The 21,446-nt window shown below is 42.7% G+C and overlaps 3 protein-coding genes across 3 annotated transcripts; all 3 read left to right on the top strand.

Annotated features, from left to right (window-relative positions):
• Positions 1-6,910: 6,910 nt before the first annotated feature.
• On the top strand, positions 6,911-9,237 carry LOC125384351 (trypsin inhibitor-like). Its single transcript, XM_048403364.1, has 3 exons — positions 6,911-6,961; positions 8,307-8,388; positions 8,993-9,237. The coding sequence occupies exons 1-3, from the start codon at positions 6,926-6,928 to the stop codon at positions 9,166-9,168; spliced, it is 294 nt and encodes a 97-aa protein (XP_048259321.1). The 5' UTR covers positions 6,911-6,925; the 3' UTR covers positions 9,169-9,237.
• A 1,774-nt stretch (positions 9,238-11,011) lies between these two features.
• On the top strand, positions 11,012-14,756 carry LOC124146598 (PI-actitoxin-Afv2b-like). The gene is made up of 3 exons (XM_048403366.1): positions 11,012-11,084; positions 13,224-13,296; positions 14,533-14,756. The coding sequence occupies exons 1-3, from the start codon at positions 11,049-11,051 to the stop codon at positions 14,700-14,702; spliced, it is 279 nt and encodes a 92-aa protein (XP_048259323.1). The 5' UTR covers positions 11,012-11,048; the 3' UTR covers positions 14,703-14,756.
• Positions 14,757-15,702: 946 nt separating this feature from the next.
• Positions 15,703-19,981, top strand: LOC124146658 (kappaPI-actitoxin-Avd3a-like). The gene is made up of 2 exons (XM_046517062.2): positions 15,703-15,859; positions 19,758-19,981. Exons 1-2 carry the CDS (start codon positions 15,796-15,798, stop codon positions 19,925-19,927), a joined length of 234 nt encoding a protein of 77 aa, XP_046373018.1. The 5' UTR covers positions 15,703-15,795; the 3' UTR covers positions 19,928-19,981.
• Positions 19,982-21,446: the final 1,465 nt, after the last annotated feature.

The raw sequence follows: 21,446 nt of genomic DNA, 5'->3' as shown, positions 1-21,446 counted from the left end.
TAGCGACTACCAATTGTTCAGTGCTGTAGCCTGGTTAGGCCTTTGTGGACGGCCTCCATGGTCTAGTGGTAGGTCGTCCGCCCGGAAAGCGGAAGGTCCGGGGTTCGATCCCCGACCGCGTCATACCAAAAGACGTTAAAAGATGGTACTTGTTGTTACCCTGTCTGGCGCTCAGCATTAAGGGGCTAAAACAAGGACTGGTTCGGCTCGGTGTCTGTATACTCTGTCTGAATGGGGTATTCATGTTAATCTGCGGCATGGTATCCCAGTGAGCTAGCACTATAAATCGGCATCAGTCTGGACTAGTACAAGCAGCCACACAAACACACGTACGCTATATAAGTGCAATAATCTTGGAAGCGACGTTAAACCCCATTTCACCTCAGCCTTTGTGTCATTCACACACATTGGACATTGGCACTCAAAATAAACACAAGTGCATATACATTGGCACAGATCCCTCAGTAATGTTAGACTAAAAACAGTATTTTATACAACACTAATGTCAGACAATCTTGACTATATTTTTTAGATCCGGTCTTTTAAAATGAATGTGGCTTCATACGTTTCATGAGTCACTACTTGGTTTCTAAGAACAAAAATGTCATCGGCTATGGCTATTATTCCAAGGAATGTGTACCATAATGGAAAAAATGAAGCATCAATTGCTTCTCTCAGATGTGCATATTGGTTAGCAGGGGAGGGGGTGGCAACCGTGAAATATGAGCCACTTGCATCATTGTGTGTCATTCCGTTAGCACACTTTCCGAAAAAGTAATGTCTCAGTTAGCACTTCTTAGTTAGCTGCCTCAGTGGTCTAGTGGTAGAGTGTCCGCCCGGAGAACGAAGGTCCGGGGTTCGATCCCCGGCCACGTCATACCAAAAGACGTTAAAAGATGGTACTTGTTGTTACCCTGTCTGGCGCTCGGCATTAAGGAGCTAAAACAAGGACTGGTGGGCTCGGAGTCAGTATACTGTGTCTGAGTGGGGTATTCATGTTAAACTGCGGCATGGTATCTCAGTGGGCTAGCACTATAAATCGGCATCAGTCCGGACTAGTACAAGCAGCAACAAACACACACACACGTGCATGCGAGTCGCTATATAAGTCCAATAATCTTGGATGCGACGTTAAACCCAATTTCACCTCACCTCACCTTCTTGGTTAAATCCTGGCTGAAGCACAATGTTTTCCTGCTATGCCCGAGTTGATCTGATTCCACAACTGATCATGAATAGATCTGAAGCCATCTATACATTGATGCTCTCAGGGCGATATTGGATGGTCTAGTGGTTGAAGTGTTTGCTCATCACGCTAAGGACTTGGGATCAACTCCTAATAAGAGTACAATGTACATTCCATGGAGTTATAGCTGATGCCAAGGACTTGGGATGAACTCCTAATAGGAGGACAATGTACATTCCATGGAGTTATAGCTGATGCCAAGGACTTGGGATGAACTCCTAATAGGAGGACAATGTACATTCCATGGAGTTATAGCTGATGCCAAGGACTTGGGATGAACTCCTAATAGGAGGACAATGTACATTCCATGGAGTTATAGCTGATGCCAAGGACTTGGGATGAACTCCTAATAGGAGGACAATGTACATTCCATGGAGTTATAGCTGATGCCAAGGACTTGGGATGAACTCCAAATGTGAGTACACAACAACATACATTCCGTGGAGTTCTAGCCTGAATATTGCAATTTAACCCAATACCTGTTTACTGTCGCTTACTTGATGCTCACAGATCTGATGAGATTATTATAGACAATAGGGCGGATGTTCCTCTCTTGTAAAGGGGCCAGGCGTGTTGTACAAGGCACATGCTGCAGGACTGTGGACAAAACTTGTGTGTGGGATGCCTAGGTAGGACCAGTTCAAACCTGTCAAGTCACACACCAGTACAGATCAGTGTTACAAACGTGTACAGCTATTCACGCTGATGACTTGATATATATATGCATCGCCATGCTCAAGGCATGGATCGTTACCCATGCTATCTGTCGCTGATTTGCCTAGCCGTGACTGTTTACCGGCTGATGTTATCACTTAACATACATTGTTACATGCAAACATGATATATTGTTCCTTTGGAGGAGGAGGGGTGGTCGGGTAGCCTAGTGGTTAAAGCGTTCGCTCGTCACGCCGAAGACCTGAGTTTGATGCCCATATGGGTACAATGTGTGAAGCCCATTTCTGGTGTCCCCTGCTGTGATATTGATGGAATATTGCTAAAAGCGATGTAAAACCACTCACTCACTCACTCCTTTGGAGGAGTTTGACAGTTTGATCACACGAGTCAATGTTTACATGTCAGGGAGAGAAAGCACCGTAATACTATTTTTGACATGTACAATGATTATCTGGTGCGCTTTTGAGATTTTACGAGCGCTTCCAATGGATGTTGCTTACATTCTTTTGTATGACAAAGCAATGCAAATTCAAATTACCAATAGGACTACGATAGATGGGGATGTTAAACTGTCGGGAGTTCGTGTTGTTGATCCGGGTTGGAATCCGGAGCATTTAATTAATCCGAAGCACCAACTTTGTGCTCATAAGAGCGCTGAAGTAACATGTTGCCTGCTTAAACCTCCTGTTCCACAGAATGGCTGTCAATCTCGACAATAACTGACTTGGCCGTCCAAACACGCAGACATATGACACCCTCCACTTTCAGGACAAACACTTTAATACTGATGCAAGTATAAAGGGTATATGAAGTGACAATTAGCCGACTGTTTAGTCAACACATGTTACAATGGCACGCATGAGGCCGTCAGAGGCACTGCGTTGACAAATTATTGGCATGCATGACACAGGTATGTCATACAGAGCCGACCCGTGAAGATTCCGGGGTAGAATAGGTCTTCAGCAATCCATGCTTGCCGTAAAAGGTGACTATGCTTGTCGTAAAAGGCGACTAACGGGATCAGGTGGTCAGGCTCGCTGACTTGGTTGATGCATGTCATCGATCCCAATTGCGTGGATCGATGCTCATGATATTAATCACTGGATTGTCTGGTTCAGACTAGATTATTTACAGACCGCCGTCATATAGCTGGAATATTGCTGAGTGCGGCGTTAAACAACAAACCAACCAACCAACCAAATCATACAGAGCCATTGGACGTCAAGTTGGCTATGACCATACTGTCATCAGCAAACTCGAAAGAAAACACCGACAGACACTTGAAGTAATGGACCCTCCACGACCAGGGTCATCTTGAAAGACAACTGTACGGGAATACAGGGTTCCAGCATCTATTGGGACCCTTTGCTACCAGTGAAGCTCTGAAAGAACAAAGACTTCCCAACACCTGTCCAAAACCGGCTAAAATCATGTAGGTTGAAGTCACGAAGAGACATCGGACGTCCTTTGTTAACTGCTCTTAATCAGAGACTTCGATTGGCTTGGTGAATGGCGCGACGTCATTGGATTCTGATGACGTGGCGATGGATCCATTGATGAAAACAGATTCTTTCTGCACGTCACAGATTGGCGAATGTGGGAATAAAGACACAGAAATATTGCGTATACCCCTAGGACCACCGTAAAAACAACGGTGGAGGCTTCGCCATGGTGTGGGGAGCAATATCTCATGACTGTAAACTGGACATGGTAACAGTGCGAGGCAATCTCAACAGCGATCGTTACATCCAGGACATCCTTAATCCTGTTGTTGTGCCACATTTTGACGTCCATGCACTTGCCACTCGACCTGTGTTATGGACCACAGCGCAAGCCACCATCGTTCTTGTTCTGTGACTGCTTTTCTTCAAGCACGAGCCATTGACGCTTTGCCCTGGCCCGCTAGGAGTCCAGATTTGAATCCATTGGGGCATTCTTGGGCGTCAGCTGCAGGCAGTGGATCCACGAGTACCGAATGTGGCAGCTTTAGAGGCTGAATTGCATCGGGAGTGACAGCAGTTACCTCTTGATCGTATGAGAGGAGGAGAGGGTAGAATCTGTCATCCAGGCACGAGGCGGTTAACCTAGCTACGGATTTTCAGGATTGTGATTATCTGTGTAAGATAACAATGAACCTTTTTTGACAGTAATGGTCGTTTATAACTGATCATGGAACTTCCCAGATCCATAGGTTTCGTTGATATCAATTTTGCTCAATTACAGTACTATCGCAACCGTGTTATTAAGGCAATTAAAATATTGAACATTTGCATCATTCCCTGTGTTTTCATTAGTCAAAAGTCTCATCTTACACAAGACATTTATTTCCCCACCACAGCTCGGGCTTGACGTAAATGAACAGGTATGGTCGCAAAACTAGGGGGTGTTTAATTAATTTCTAGGTGTATATTTACCCTCAAGGGTAACCTTACCCCATGGGGCTAATATACTCACGAGGGTAAATTTCGTCACGTAAAGGAATTTACTCCTCGGTATAAACCTACCACCTGGTTTGCAGTTTGCCCCATACCACGAGGTGAAGCAATTCTGTTACCCCTAGGGTAAAACATCCCCTTCAATAGTCAATGGACTGTCTCCATTATATGGCCTGGGTTAAATTTTCATCAGTAGCTTCTCACCCTGAGATACTGAATCGTGTGCCGATCCGCTGTCGTTAGCCTTGTAATTCACTTACCGCCACCGTGGCCTAGTGGTAGAGCGTCCACCCGGAGAGCCGAAGGTCTGTGTTCGATCCCCGGCCGCGTCATACCAAAAGACGTTAAAAGTTGGTATTTGTTGTTACCCTGTCGGGTGCTCGGCATTAAGGAGCAAAAAAATTAGGAGTGACCGGCTCGCCAAAAGACGTAAAAAACCTATGCTTGTCGTTAACCTGCCTGGCTCCCGGCATTAAGGGGATGAAACAAGAACTTTTCGGCCCGGAGTCAGTATACTGTGTCTGAGTGGGGTATTCATGTTAAACTGCAGCATGGTATCTCATGGGCTAGTACCATAAAATCGGCATTAGTCCGGACTAGTACAAGTAGCCACACACGCACACGTGCACCACGTCGCTGTATAAGTGCAATAATCTGTATCAGTACAATAACCTTGGACGCGACGTTAAACCCCATTTCACCTCACCTCACCTTGTAATTCACATGCTTGATCAACAAGAACATCAGCTTCCTTCAACATGCTCAACTCGTTTTCATCTTGTTAGATGTCCACAGCTATTTTGTCCCTATATCTTCTCCTTCCCTTGAAACAACCAAACCTGCTGTCAGTCACCAGTAGCGTACCACTGGGCGTGTAACTAACGTGTCATCTTAGGAGTGTTCACTCTGAACTTGTTGATTTCAATTGGTAACCTGCAGCACTTTTTTCTGCCAACCTCAAGCTGACATTCCATGATCGAACTGAAATACTGCTAAAAGTACCGTTAAACCCATCATACCCGGGTAAAATAGGTCTTCAGAAACCCATGCTTGCCGTAATAGGCGACTACGCGTCGTAAGAGGCGACTAACGTGGTCAGATTGGCTGACTTGGTTGATGCATGTCATTGTATCCCAACTGCGTAGATCGATGCCTACTATGTCAATCACTGGATTTACAGGCTGCCGTCATGTAACTGGAATATTACTGAGTGCGGCGTTAAACAATTTACAAAAAAATCAATCGAACTCATCTTTAACTCACTCAGTAATGTAGGCATATCAAAGTATGCATGAGTATTCTGAATGTTAAGCAAGCATTGTAATGTGTGTCGCATGTATCACCGAAGCAGAGTTTGGAAACTTCCATTTGTTTGAATTTATTTCTTTAAGATCTTTAACGGTACGGGGGCACCCAATCGTCAAAGAGTTGCGTCCCTTGGCACGCCGGAAACCTATAATTGTTCGAATCCCGGTTCGTCCCGATTATGTTTCTAGGTTTGTCAGCACCTTACTCGTGCTCGTGGGTTTCACCGAAGTGTTAAACGTCTGCGACCTGCATCACTTTTCCCTTTCCTCCTACATTAAGCTGACACGCTGTGATATAACTGGAATACTGTTCAAAGCAGTGTTAAACCCAACTCACACCCTTTTTAACAGTACGATGCCAGTTATATACAAGCAGTATACTACGACTCTGTTCAATGCTGCCTAAACCCCGCGATTCTTTATGTGGCTGTGGGTCAAGTTCCTCACACTCCCGGTGAGGTCGGGTAGCCTAGTGGTTAAAGCCTTCGCTCGTCACGCCGAAGACCCGGGTTCGATTCCCGACATGGGTACAATGTGTGAAGCCCATTTCTGGTGTCCCCCGCCGTGATATTGCTGGAAAATTGCTAAAAGCGGCGTAAAATCAAACTCACTCACTCACTCCTGAAAATCTCGAGTTCTCTCCTTTGAAGTTATCTCCGTCATCCCACATGTGTTAGACGCTCACAACCCAACGTCATCTAGTCTGGTCTCTTCTTCCCTATCAGCTGCGCTCTCAAAGTAGTGACATCGCACTGGAATAACAGTTTCCAGCAACGTGTGTCTTGGTTATATTCTGAAACGACATTCATCTGTGCCCATTGTGAAATAGAATAGGCCTGGATTAAATACACCACCAACTTCATGAATCGTGTAAACGCAACATCACGTGTGCCCTTTGCCTCTGGGAAATGTACCCCAGGGGACAGAATACCGCAGGTGCAAACACGGTGCATGTTGGTTGGTTTATTGTTTAACGCCGCACTCAGCAATATTCCAGTTGTATGACGGCGGTCTGTAAATAATCGAGTCTGGACCAGACAACCAATGATTGACATCACGAGCATCGATCCATGCAAATGGGATACGATGACATGCATCAACCAAGTCAGCGAGCCTGACCACCCGATCCCGTTAGTCGCCTCTTACGACAAGCATAGCCTCCTTTTACGGCAAGCATGGGTTACTGAAGACCTATTCTACCCCGGATCTTCACGGGTCTCACGGTGCATGTGCATGCAACTTTTGATCCAACTGTATGGAGGATGGGACTCTTGGATGAGGCAGAAGCTTGTATTGGTGTGAGTGAGATGGGTTCTATTTTGGTATAACTAGACACGATAAATTTCTAACTGTGGCCTGACACTTTCGGAGTAATCTAGAACCAGTTATCTGGGTCGCCATTTCTCGCCGTCAGTATAAACAGGTAACAACTGGCTGTTGAGCACGTCCTTCTTTTAAATATTGATTTCTAAGTGAAATAAGTCTAAATCGGGACACGTGAATACTTCAATAAGTTTATTATAATCGCAGCATTGTTTACTAAAAAGGCCACAAAACATATTTTTTTCCACGTCAGTTGACTTTTTTTTTTTTTTGTCAAGCATTTTTGTCAAGATTACATTATGCAGATGTATATAGTCGTATTTATTTGACTATCTTATCACGTGTAGAACTAAAGAAACTTCCTTTTCTTGAGACTGCAAACAAACGTTTGGTGCATGGCGACTTTCGCGTTTATGTCCAAAATATTCACCAAGAGTTGTAAATATAACACCAAAGGGGCCACTTGGCCTCTGAAAATCAGATATATTGGTTCCGTAGTCGGGTAGGGGCAGCAGAGATCAACAGCAGATGAATAAACGACCTTCTGACTTCGTTTTATCTTATTTGTCAGTTGTAGCCTCTGCCCTCGGGTAAAGGGGACATGAATATTCATAAGGCCCGTGTACCTATTTGAAAAGGTAGCATTATCAGTATAAGTGCAAGCAAAATTGCCTAATTCTAATAAAAAAAAACCACACCACTTCTAAATTTTACATAAAGCTGTTAATATTCATTTGAATATTGTATTGAACCGGAAATGGTAGTTGACTGCATTAAGGCTCGAAAACTTTGAAAGCGACACTTGTTCTGTTCAAAATGTAGCCAGGTCTTGTTCGGGTTTCATTACAAACGGCACTCGAATCATATCCATCACTGTCAGTGAACAATAAACTGTTGACGTTTCATTCCATTTAATGGTATACGGTAACTACAACCAAGCCTAAACATCAAATCGAGGCTCATTCCCAGTAACCTATGCTAGTAAAAGTTGACTGAAATAGGTCGGGTGGTCACACTCGGTGACTAAATTGACTACGTGCCCCGATGGCGCGTGACGTTGTCCAGAATATCACCCACTAGTTTGTCAGTCCAGCACTCGATCATATACCAGTTGCCGTGATATATACAGCTGGAATATTGCTGATAGTCTGGTCATTTTGGTCGAAAAAATGGCCAACCTCAAGAAAATTGCAACAGAATTAATTCATACTTATGTTATTTGTCAGCTTTCAGGAAAAAAAGTCAGTCTATGACTGTGTCGTTAAACAACAATAAACATGTGTCTGCTGAAGAATCTGAAACTGTTTCCTACGTCTTCAGTTGACAGGCGGAAGCATGAAGACTCTGTTGTGTCTGTATCTGCTCGTGCTCGGATGCAGCTTCAGCTCCTGCCAGATTGATGGTATTAACTCTTTATCAGCAAATATGTCATGGAACATAAAACGCTTGTGCGGAGAATAATGTGGTTATGCAATTGTGTTTCATGTGTAAAAGTATAATTTTTAAGTAGTTAAAGTTTTACCCTGCTATCACCTATCCTAAAATATAAATGCTGTTATTCATTTTTGGATATTCTTGTTACCCATTTATTATGACATTTGCTTGCAGAAGACCGCCTCTGTTGTCTAGTGGATAGAGCGTCTGCCTGTCATACCAATAGACGTTAAAAGATGGTACTTGTTGTTACCCTGTCTGGCGCTTGACATTAAGGGGCTAAACCAAGGACTGGTCGGCTCGGAGTCAGTATACTGTGTCTGAATGGGGTATCCATGTTAAACTGCTGCATGGTATCTCTGTGGGCTAGGGCCACAAAACTGGCATTCGTCCGGACTAGCAAAAGCAGCTACGCACGCATGTACACACATGCGTGCTCGTAGCTATATAAGTGTAATGATCTTGAACGCGACGTAAGAATTTCACCTCATGTTCCAGAAAAAATGCAAGTAAGCTACCGAGCTTCGTGGCTCTTTTTTAATTTTTAAAAAAACAGGTTTCTAATTTTCTAGTTTGCCATTTGCCAATGGATTATGGTCCCTGCGATGGGTCGTTTCCCCGGTACTTCTATGACGTCAGTTCCGGCAAGTGCTCCAAGTTTTATTATGGAGGTTGTGCCGGAAATGCCAACAACTTTAAAATATTGCAAGATTGTGTAGCAACTTGCAGTCAAGTTAAAACAGTGTAACATGTCTCATTCAATGGAATATCATCATTGTTACATAGTAAATATTGTTCAAATAAACAAGTTTATGGATATGTGTCTTTTGTGTTTTATATTAAGGTACAAAATACCTTCTAATACTACACTTTGACAGCAAAGGGGCACCAGGCCCCCGCTAAATGACAGTCATAGCAAGTTTCAATCAAAACACTCTTTGTTAATTCAACTAAATTCTTATGGTGTGGAACGATCTTAGAGTTAATAAACTTGGTTCAAGCTTATCCTATATACAGAGACAGTGCCATAGTTTCACACGTTGCACTTATAAGGTCAGAGAAAGTCACACTACCATCTCGTCTCCGAGTAATTAAGGTTACAAGTGAGCAGGACCAATAGTTCAGTTGTCCACAACAATGACGGCACCTGGGCTGTGGCTCTCCGTGCACTTCAACATCAGACAGTTGACATCTAACGGGAGTGCTAGACTTGCAGTCTCCAGCTATTGTTATTAATATAATTGATGTCTGAAATTGTTCTCAGAATGTTATAAATATTTTTAGAGGATTTTCACTAGTTTGTATTTATTTATTTATTTATTTATTTATTTATTTATTTATTTATTTATTTATTTATTTATTTATTTATTTATTTATTTATTTATTTATTTATTTATTTATTTATTTATTTATTTATTTATTTATTTATTTATTTATTTATTTATTTATTTATTTATTTATTTATTTATTTATTTATTTATCAATCAATCTACGGGAGTGCCTGTCGACGGTTGCGTGAGGGCAGGGGCATAGCATGAACTTGTCTATTCATTGTTACGGATGGCTGATCGCCTGATTCCCGAGGTTAAACAGAACGATTTATAAAGCCTTCGGAAATATCAACATTTCCAAGATTTCTGTTTAACTATTTAAAAGAATTTTACCAGACGAATCTTTGATCCAAGCAACAAGAATATGTTGGCCTGCCTGTCAATGCTTGCAGTGTACACTGGCCTCGATGTATGCTTTTTTCAGATAAACTGTCGGGCAAAAAAGTATAATGTGAGATGTGGCGGCTACAGATGAAACCAACAAGAAATAGTTATTCGATATTGATGTATTTTAACGGGTATCATAGTTGTGTTTCTAACCTTACGTTTGCAGTGTTTCGGCGACAGTTTCAGCCTAGTAACGTTTTCATTACATTTGTTAGGTCAAATCCAATTTTCAAGAGTATACTTCTTTGCCCCGAAGTTTAGTCTAAATGACATTATCATTAGTCGAAAGTGCAGTAATACTAATTTCGAAACACGTGTTAACACAGAGATACATGGAATATAACTTTGTGTATTAAACTTGAGCCTATTAATTTCCTCAGATGAGATTGGAAGAACCAACTAATAGAAGCAAATACTTGACTTTACTCTGCTATCAGCTACCAGGAGTTGTGTTCTCAGACCTGCCACCCACCTACTCGTTATCTAGGCTTAATTACTTCAACTGTTACTATACAGGCAGGTAAGTTTAACATCAGGTGCAAATGAGGATTTAATTTGTTTTCGTTAATTTCATTGTGTCATTTGACGATACGTTCATAACTGTAACACAATGCTTTAGTTAGCTAGATTGTTTGGTATTTACTGCCAGTCAGCAGTATTCCAGTTTTATGTATGGCCAGCCTGTAAATAATTGAATTCCGACCGGAATCCTGTGATTGATACTATGAAGAACGTCACACGACGTCGGGGGTACGATGAAACGCAATCAACCAAGTCACCGACCCTGAACGCAAGGGCGCTGGGGACCTATTCTCACCTACATTCCCCGCGGGAAGCTGGATTTAGGCAGTATAGACATATAAATGGGTCACTTCAAACTTAAAGATAAGTTTAAAGATCTGTTAGAGGTATGGCAAACACGGGCGCGGATACAGCTATTCTGAAGGCAAGTGGAAGCACTTAACACGCAACATGCCAGAATAATGTAAATAATTCTCGAAATATGGTGGTCATGATATTTAAAACGATTCAGTTACGTGTCTACTATATGTGAGCATATGCGAATATCGTTTGATTATCAATACCAAGCCAATTGCACGTAAGGAAAATTACATACACATGGGCATTGATTAAGCACTATCATTTTGATTCGGATTTGTGCTGCATATAAAAGGACTGGTGTCATTCTTTGTTGGAAACAGGACAAAAGAGTAGTAAACTGACAAACAGAAGGTCTGGCACTACCATCACACCAATAATGTAGCTGGCACTAGCCGTCGGTACAGGTGTATTGGCTTTATGGAGAAGTCCAACAATACTCAGTTCAACAACGCTGAAAGGTATCAGCATCCCACACCACGAGTATTGTGTGTCACATTATGCAGGGAAACCAGATTTTTGTCAGCCAAGGAATCACCACTGACTCTGTAATCAGTGTCTGGAGTATCCACCCCTCTCACGGATGACATTCGCACATGTGTATATATCATATACTCAACAACAAAAGTTTCCGTCACACCAATATTTTAGTGTAGTTTTCAAACAAGTAAAGTTTGGTTAAATATTGTAGTACATGTATGGAATCAAGTCACTAAAACGCAGCTGCTACAGAAAAGCGTGCATTCCATGCAAAAGTTGACTTTTATGCAAGCCCAATGCATTTCACTACCCAAGAATGGGTATAAAAGCATGTGCGTTAACGAGATTCCATATGCAGTGTTTAGCATCGTGCTGACAACAACCACTCAGAAAAACAACAAAATTAAGCAATTATTCAACTTTACGAAATGCCACGCCTGTCCGAAAATGAGCGTCTGCGAGCCATTGATATACTTGAAGTAGGATCGAGTCAACGTGGTGTTGCAAGACAATTTAACGTCCACAGAAACACCATTTGGTGTTTATGGCAACGTTGGCAAGAGACGAATGCAGTCAGAGACCATCCTCGGGGTGGCAGGCCACGCGTAACCAATAATCGCCAAGACAACTGGATTCGAACAACACACCTACGAAATCGATTCCAGCCAGCAACAGTGACTGCAAGTAGCATTTCTGGCCTTCGACGAATATCTTCACAAACCGTACGTCGTCGCCTCAGATGTGCAGGGATTGTCGCCAGAAGACCCGCCAGACGTCCCATTTTGACAGGAAACCACCGTCTTCAGTGATGCAGACAGCGTCTACGCTGGACGGCCATGCAGTGGGGACAGGTTCTGTTCACCGACGAGTCTCGTTTTCACCCCAGCCACAGCGATGGACGGATTCGAGTGTACCGACGTCGAGGTGAACGTTACGTCAATTATTGTGTCATGGAAGAAGATCGGTTCGGGGGCGGCAGCGTTATGGTATGTGGTGGGATTACAGCAAGACAGAAGACCCGTTTGATAGTGGTAGGGGTCAATCTCAATGGACAGCGCTACCGCGACGAGATCATCGGCCCTGTTGTTCTACCGTTTTTGCGTCGTCATGGCCCAGGCATTACGTTTCAACATGACAACGCCTGGCCTCATATTGCTCGACTTGTTCAGGATTCTCTTCAACAAAACAACGTGAATGTCATCCCCTTGCCGGCTCGCTCCCCTGATCTCTCACCAATCGAGCAATGTGGGATGAGATGGATTGGCGCCTTCGACGTCAACCACGTGTTCCACAGACACTCCAGGATCTTCGAAACATGCTCCAGCAGATATGGACAGATATCCCACAGGACTTTGGTCCTTTCAATGAGACGAAGATGTGTTGCTTGCATCGATACCAGAGGTGGACACACACGCTATTGATTTGTAAATTGACATTTTTGCATGTTCATGTTTGTTTTTTTATATGAAATCACGCGTTTTCTGAAGTTAGCATGGCAAATTAAACCATTTGAACACTTACAAGAGTCTTTTATCTGTAGCAAACCGAAATTGTTTCAGATTTGGTAAAAAACATAACTTTGCATTAAATCTTATTCAATGTCACAGGAACTTTTGTTGTTCAGTATATATCTTGTCACAAAAAGACCGATCTTTCATAACATACCCAGTGTCATTTCTCCTGTTCAACACCACAGTACTAAGACACTTTCAATCTCACTTTTCAGGATCACCCCGTAATGCTTCACGCAGTGCTTCTTCTCGTGTGTGTGGGCGGAGCTCTCTCAGCAGGCAGCAGGGGTATGTGTCGTGTCTCCTGGTGTGTGTGTGTGTGTGTGTGGAGGGGGTGGGGGTGGGGGGGTGGGGGGGTGGGGGGGGGGGGTGGGTGGGGGGTGGGCGGAGCTCTCTCAGCAGGCAGCAGTGGTATGTGTCGCGTCTTCTGGCGTGTGTGTGTGTGTGTGTGTGTGTGCGTGTGTGTGGGCGGAGCTCTCTCAGCAGGCAGCAGTGGTATGTGGCGCTTCTTCTGGTGTGTGTGTGTGTGCGTGTGTGTGTGTGCGTGCGCGCGGAGCTCTCTCAGCAGGCAGCCGTGGTATGTGGCGCTTCTTCTGGTGTGTGTGTGTGTGTGTGTGTGTGTGTGTGTGGGCGGAGCTCTCTCAGCAGGCAGCAGTGGTATGTGGCGCTTCTTCTGGTGTGTGTGTGTGTGTGTGTGTGTGTGTGTGTGTGTGTGTGTGTGTGTGTGTGTGTGTGTGTGTGTGTGTGTGTGTGTGTGCGTGCTTTTAGGAGCTTTAAATCAAACCATGCTCTAACGCTGTACGTTGCTTTATACGGCATCATGCTCCAAGTCGTGGGGAGCTTTAAAGTATACCACGCTTCAAGTTGTATGACGTTTTTAACTGCTCCATGCTCTCCGTTGTGTGGTGCTTTAAACTGCACATTGCTCATGGTGCTTCAAATAGTAGTCTGAATTGAGTTATACTCTTAAATATATCATACTCTAAGTTGTTTAGTGCTCTAAATCGCGCCAGTAAAATCTCTAAACATTAGGTCCTAATTGATAATTCTTACGAATGCGCATGCGTATTGACAAAGTTGTTTTGCAGCGATTCACTCACATGCATGCATTGTTTGATAGTCATTACTTAGAAGATGACAAACGACAAAATATTGCTTGACAACGGTGTAAGGATCTATACCGAAACGTCTCCTTTACAGTAATTAAAGAAGTTGTTATCCATAAATCGTGTCTACTTTGTCACACTCAAGCATTCAGACCCATGTTTCTGTACATTTTTACATGAACTATATGACCACAAGGCTGCATACACCAGCGCCTCTCATCACATGAAATAGTTCAAAGACGATAAAAGCCCAACAACTAAACTTACCCCAGTTTCTGGCTAAACGAAGTCTTCACTCTTTTTAACTTCTTTGACAAGTCAAATGAGTGAAAGCCATGAAATAACAACGTATTCCAACAAAAAATATTTCTGAGACGAGGTTGCCAAATTACAGATACATCCACCATTCTTGTTACAGCTTCCTGCCATCTACCTAAGGTGGTCGGTCCATGTGAAGCCCTCATCCTGCGCTACTTCTACAACACCAGCACGGGGCTGTGTGAGAACTTCTACTATGGCGGTTGCCGGGCTAACGCAAACAACTTTCAAACTCTAGCCGATTGCGTTGCTTTGTGTCAAGCGGTGTAAAATAGGAATTCTCATGACATATTTTGGAATAATAAATGTTGACGTTGAATTTTACTATCTATGATTTTCAGTTTTGAAAAAGTTGTGAAATGTAGACACCAACGGTTTGAGGTGTTGGACTATTGCTCAACACAAAGGGAAAGTTGACTACTGGAAAGTTGAAGTCATCCCTCTTTCATACAGTCTGGTAGAGAGTGTTTGATCACTCTGATTCTTCATGCAAAGATCTAAATTGATGTACTTGAAGCTTGAGTTAAACGTGTTATGGGATGACTGTGCCCATCCCAGCAGAAAGTCCGATTCATATAGAAACAGATGAGCAGGAAGGGGGGCACAATTGGTGCCCATGGGGATGCTTACTTCTTGCTTAAATGTCTTACATAGATGGTATCTATGAGGAGGTCTAGCATTTTACATATTGCCTTCTCAGCGAATTTCTGATGGCAACTGCTTTCATTTTTGACAAATTGTCCTGAACATCCGAAGATAAATATGTAACTGTATCTATGGTCACTATGTTTTGCAACAAATGCCCCATGGACCAGGGAATGAAGTTTTCCCTTAAGTTTGTCGCGTGGGATTGGACCCGTGAAGATCCGGGGTAGAATAGGTCGCCAGCAACCCATGCTTGCCGTAAAAGGCGATTATGCTTGTCGTAAAAGGCATCGGCTGGTCCGACACACTGACTTGGTTGATTCATGGAATCAATTCCAATTGCGTGGATCGATGCTCAAGATATTAATCACTGGATTGTCTGATTATTTACATACCGCCGTCATATAGCTGGAATATTGCTGAGTGCGATATTAACTGCAAAATTAACTGCTTGGTTAGCCAAGTAAATGCCATGGAATCACCAGCAATTTATTTATTCATACTTGAAGCGTCACGAATCCCGCACATAACATACCAGGTATTCTATGAACCGGAAGCACTCATAGTTCCCAGGAGACGTGGTACAATTGCCCTTTTATCTCAGAACAGAGCATGGCTAATTATACTGTGGAAACAGACAGAGTGTTTGACCTAGGTAACTTAGATAAGATTGCCTGTTGTATTCGCCATAAGTATATATCGCCTGCCGCCTGCCGCCATGTTTGTGTGTGTACTTGTTCTCGGTCTTCTGGTCTCAACCCTGCAACAAAGCCAGTCAGCCGGTAGGTGGTGCTGGGTCAGTGAACGATTTGTTTGTTGTTTAACGCCCCTCTCAGCAATATTTCAGCCATATGACGGCGGTCTGTATATGATCGAGTCTGGACAAGACAATTCGGTGATTGGCATCATGATCATCGATCCACGCAGTTGGGATCTGATGTCATACAATCAGTCGTCACTGAGCCTGAACCCTTTAGCCACAACTTACCACAACCATAGTTTGCTGGTGAACTATATTCTTACAAGGGTGTGAAGGAGTGAGCATTCGTGACCAACTCGTGTTATTCCGGGACAAGCCGAATAGCGACTCGTGCCCCTCTCGTGGCCATTTTTGCGACCGGGTTCTGTCTTAGCGCAAACGGGCATACCTAAAACAATTGTCAACTCGTTGCGTAATGGTTCACAAATTTTCCCCATATATTATATATATTTCAGATGCAATTTAAAGCACATCAGGACGTGCGGAATTATACAGTATGATTGAACACATTTAACTGTGTCTTTGGTATATTTTAGATGCAAGACATATGTAAAATCAAAAATTATTTCTGAGGGATTCTTTGACGAAGAACTTGAAATCATACGCGTATTCTGATTGGTTTGTCGTATTTTCGCACATAACATTCATCGATAGAGGGACGAGTCTTCTTGCAGGTTACGGAAAGGGGTGAGTGGTGACGAATGAAGGAGTGAGATGTGTTTAACGTCGTTTAGATCAGTAGAGCAATTAGATCATGGCGTTTCGGGTTAATGTGTCAGGAACGTAAAAAAATGACGCAAGACGGAGACGTTTCCACGCACTATTGTGGAACTCATGAGCACGCGTATGCATTCGTCACCACTCGCCCCTTTCCGTAACCTGCCAAACAATTCGGCTTGTCCCGGAATAACACGAGTTGGTCACGATTGCACGCGTATGGTGACGGCAAATCATAAATCATATTTACGAACCAACTATATTAGGTTCCGGGCAATGCAAAGGGATGCAATTTTACACACGTGGTGCTGGTAATGTACATACACTATAAAATATTCTGTAACCGTGTGGTATTAGACGTTTAAGTGAAGAGAGCTGTGGGACAAGGAGTCGGGGTTTATCGCACCAGCTGCAAAAGGGACGTTAAATGGCGCAAATCAGCAGCTTATTATATCAAATTTTGAAGGCCCGTGACTGAATGACTGACTGACGGAGTATGGTTTTACGCTGCTTTTAGCAATATTCCAGCAATATCACGGCGGGGGACACCGAAATGGGCTTCACACATTGTACCCATGTCGGGAATCGAACCCGGGTCTTCGGCGTGACGAGCGAACGCTTTAACCACTAGGCTACCCGACCGCCCCTGAAGGCCCGTGAAGATCCGGGGTAGAATAGGTCTTCAGCAACCCATGCTTGCCGTAAAAGGTGACTATGCTTGTCGTAAAAGGCGGGATCGGGTGGTCAGGCTCGCTTACTTGGTTGATGAATGTCATCGATCCCAATTGCGTGGATCGATGCTCATGATATTAATCACTGGATTGTCTGGTCCAGACTCGATTATTTACAGACCGCCGTCATATAGCTGGAATATTGCTGAGTGCGGCGTTAAACAACGAACCAACCAACCAAACATCAAATTTTGAAACGAAAGTACACTGACATTAAACTTGGAGAGTTATTCATGGAGAGTTAAGCCAAGTCACAGAACAGTCCGATCAGTTAAGCATAGACATCCACGTTGTTATATTCACCAGGTAAAATACAGGAACAATGTCTTCATGTCTTCCTGCAATATAAGCATAAATGGAAATAATGAAATGATAAATGATGTTCTAGTTCGTACTACTCTCTTTCTTTCATTATTTCATCACATATATGTGCACAAGGGTGAACCAGAGCCCAGACACAATTCGCTGTGTAGAGTTGCCTCCCTTAAACGTGCAAGGATCTACTAGTTGAAGCAGGGGAGGGTGCCTACAACATCCTACATTTGGTTTTCAAAAGGAACCCCCTCTAGATCCGTCTATTATAGTATGTCATTATGCTATTATAGTCATACATATTGGGATTGGTCTCGCGAATTTGTTTGGTTGTAATGTTTTAGAGTTACACTAATACCTATACCTACCCACATCCAAACATCCTAATCACGCTCACCCATACACCTTTTTAGTAACAGTATTATACATATAAATCCACTTTTACACGTACATCAATTATACACTTAGTCTAACACTAACTGTCGATTTATTCGCTAACACAAACACGGACTTCAAGCAGTTTTGGAACTTGATCATGGAGACAGAAGACCTGTTGCCTTATCTTGTGTCTGACACACACAGAGGTCCGTCGCCATGGCATCACACGAATCACGTGATCCCGACTTCAAACTAGGCCAATAGCGTTCTTTCTTTGTTTGCATTGTTGCCATTAAAAGTGGTAGAAGATATTTGTCGAGTGAAATATCATGTTCTGTCGTCGAATGACGGGGGCTAAAGGAGATATTTATTGTATACTTTTTGTGTAGTTTAAATTGTAAATTAAATTATTTCACAAATGTAAAACCTTGAAATGTAAATTCTCCCTACCTAGCACGCAGAAACGTTTCACCACGCCTTGTACTTACGACTTAAAAAGTAGTTCCGTGTTTGCAAAATTTAAAAAAATCTAAACAAAAGTAATCCAAAAATATTTAGGGTCACAGAAATTCGTTATCATACATTTGGATATAACTATATACAAAATCAACTTCAACTAAAAGGTTTTCTTGAAATCTACGAGATAGCTGTCGGAAACGAATGAATACACGCTGTTCAATATGGCACTTGCGACACGAACAGTCTCAATAGACGAGTTAAATGAGAAATTCATAGCTTATAACGAAACATTTTCAAGAGAATAACAAACGGCAAGAAGTGACATTAACTCCATAAATGACCATCTGTCATTATTTTGCCTTGCCAATGTGGAACGAACATAAAATGGAAGTAAATAATTTGTGTACGGGCTAGAGATTTACGATAAAGGGAGACAATTTGCAGAGAGGTAACTTTTGTATGACAATAGTTCCGTCCAAGTGTTATGTTTACTGCAGTGAAATATCAAGTGTTATTTCTCAATAATGTATTATTTTCTCAACTTCTGAAACATGCCTTTCACAATGAAGTATATAATAAGACAATATATGAATCTGATTCCGTTTATCAGATCAGCTTCCTTAAACGTTTTAGAGATACTAACGGGAGATACCTGTGCCCATATATGGGAAGTCGAACCCGGGCAACACCATCACCAAATGGACTGCCCAACATTTTAACCTTCATCGCGGCTTGGTCCGTGAACCACGATAACGCAGCGATTAACCATTTCTGTTAAGGATATGTCTAGAACAATCCTTCAGTATATATGCTTATGAGTATATATATAAGACTGACGTTCTATACCACACTTTTCGTGAACATCACTGTGGCATATAGACCCGCGCAGAACCGGGGTAGAATAGGTCTTCATCAACCCATGCTTGCCATAAAAAGCGACTATGCTTGTCGTAAGATGCAACTAACGGGATCGGGTGGTCAGGTTCGCTTACTTGTTTTATGCATGTCATCGTATCCCAATTGCGTGGATCGATGCTCATGATGTCAATCACTGGATTATCTGATTCAGACTGGATTATTTTCTGACCGCCCTCCTAAAGCTGGAATATTGCTGAGTGCGGCGTTAAACAAAAAAGAAATTAACAAAAAACACTATGACATGTCCCAGTGTAGACGTACGCGTAACCAGAAGAACGGTGGTTGATGCACGTGTGCATCATTTGCGAAATGTTTGCTTTTACTCATCATGTTGTGTGTTAGTTGCACACTTCCCTTTTCAAAACGTGTCAACGCATGTGTACAGATGAGTTGTTCCTCTTCCAGCTGTGTGCGAGCTGGCCAAGGACGTGGGGCCATGCGACGGGCTCGTGATGCGGTACTACTACAACACCAGCTCAAAGCAGTGTGAGAACTTCTACTACGGCGGTTGCCAGGGCAACTCGAATAACTTCAAGACACTGATGGAATGTGTTATCATGTGTCAGCCAGTGTGAAAGTGAAATTCTGAATTGTGTGTTTCAAATAAATTCTCAAGTATCACAATTCTATAATCAACTTCTTGTCATTGTACTGCCCGCATTAAGTAAACATTTCCATATATGGCATACACACCTGGCATGTTTCAAACCTGTCAGTCAGGCGCGTGTCAGGTTGTGACAGGCATATAATCACCTACATGTTGACAAAACTCTACTTCAAATCCTCCATGTTTATGTCCAAGTTGAATAGATGTTGTGTGTAGAATAATTGGTATACCGCATGTGTGCATGATAAACATGATCAATTCAAGTGATTTCTTCTCACTCTTTTGAATGGTTGTTTAATTTAAATTGTCCGTATATAGAAAATATACAAAAACCTAGATCATGAGATATTAACATTCAAAATATCTCAACCTTTCAGTCCTTGTAAATTGAAAATATTCGTCTTTAGTAACCTCCCGTTGATGAAGGGGCGATGGGGTAGCCGAGTGGTTAAAGTGTTCGGTCGTCACGCCGAAGGCCTGGGTTCGATTCCCACATGGGTCCTCAATGTAAAGCAAACTCCTGGGCCCACTTGCACAAAGCGATCTTAGCGCTAAGATGATCTTAACTCCCATACTTTAGCATAGGCTTACAATAGTCTTAGCGATAAGATCGCTTTGTGCAAGTGGGTCCAGGTGTCCCCCGCCGCTGGAATATTGCCAAAAGCGGCGTAAAATGTAAAATCAAATTCACTCACTCACCTTGAACGTTATTTCCAAAGAACAAGCAATTAATTTGTTCGAGGACTGCATAGGTAGCGGGGCCCGACAAACATCTTCCAGTTATGATAGACTGTTTGATATTTTTCTCATTAGTTTAGGTGTGCAATCCACCACTATCCTGGACTGATATGCAATAGACACGATGGTAAATAGTATAGACGTATAATGCGACTATGGCCCACCTTGTTGAAGCAGTTTTAGCTAACAACTGCTAATCGCCAGGTAACGTGACCTATTTGGGAGGACGGTATAGGTCACGTCGGTATAAACAGGCTGGCTGAATTTGTTTAAATTTGCACTTCAATTCGGCCTTACGTCGGACGTTTAAACAGCATGATACAATGAGCATTCGAGATAAAAGCGATAATGGTACTGTGTAAGGTTCATATCCGTTTCGACATAAAGGAGTTCGATACACTAATGTTTTCTACGACTGTGGGAAAACCTCGGCTTGGAGGGAGTTAATTTAATTTGTAATGCCCTATAATAATTGCTGGGTACCTTCGACATTCTCGGGGTAATATGAAACTGTTATACCCCTCTATGTTTACTAAGCAACTTCGACATATAGGAATTAATGTAACTGTGCAATGCCCTATACTAGCTGCTGGAGAGTTAAAGAAGCATTGTGTAGCACGTGAATCAGGGTAAAACTGGTGTTTTATATCTTGATAAATGTGGGAAACATTGATTGTAGTTGTGACGCAGAATACTGGACCTTAACGGTAGCTGGCAGACCGACGGCCGCTGTAGATTAGAGTGAGGGA

Source organism: Haliotis rufescens, unplaced genomic scaffold, assembly GCF_023055435.1.
Source record: "Haliotis rufescens isolate VD_foot unplaced genomic scaffold, xgHalRufe1.0.p SCAF_3, whole genome shotgun sequence".
In the NCBI taxonomy this organism is placed as follows: Eukaryota; Metazoa; Mollusca; class Gastropoda; order Lepetellida; family Haliotidae; genus Haliotis; species Haliotis rufescens.
This window is presented reverse-complemented; position numbering and strand designations above follow the sequence as displayed.

Excerpts from the sequence above, each read along its gene's own strand:
- LOC125384351 (XM_048403364.1), top strand. The coding sequence starts at position 6,926 with ATGGGACTCTTGGATGAGGCAGAAGCTTGTATTGGT. Across the intron at positions 6,962-8,306 it reads AGGCAGAAGCTTGTATTGGT|TTGACAGGCGGAAGCATGAA; the intron begins GTGAGTGAGATG and ends CTACGTCTTCAG. Across the intron at positions 8,389-8,992 it reads CAGCTCCTGCCAGATTGATG|TTTGCCATTTGCCAATGGAT; the intron begins GTATTAACTCTT and ends CTAATTTTCTAG.
- LOC124146598 (XM_048403366.1), top strand. The coding sequence starts at position 11,049 with ATGGCAAACACGGGCGCGGATACAGCTATTCTGAAG. Across the intron at positions 11,085-13,223 it reads CGGATACAGCTATTCTGAAG|GATCACCCCGTAATGCTTCA; the intron begins GCAAGTGGAAGC and ends CTCACTTTTCAG. Across the intron at positions 13,297-14,532 it reads TCTCTCAGCAGGCAGCAGGG|CTTCCTGCCATCTACCTAAG; the intron begins GTATGTGTCGTG and ends TTCTTGTTACAG.
- LOC124146658 (XM_046517062.2), top strand. The coding sequence starts at position 15,796 with ATGTTTGTGTGTGTACTTGTTCTCGGTCTTCTGGTCTCAACCCTGCAA. Across the intron at positions 15,860-19,757 it reads GCAACAAAGCCAGTCAGCCG|CTGTGTGCGAGCTGGCCAAG; the intron begins GTAGGTGGTGCT and ends TTCCTCTTCCAG.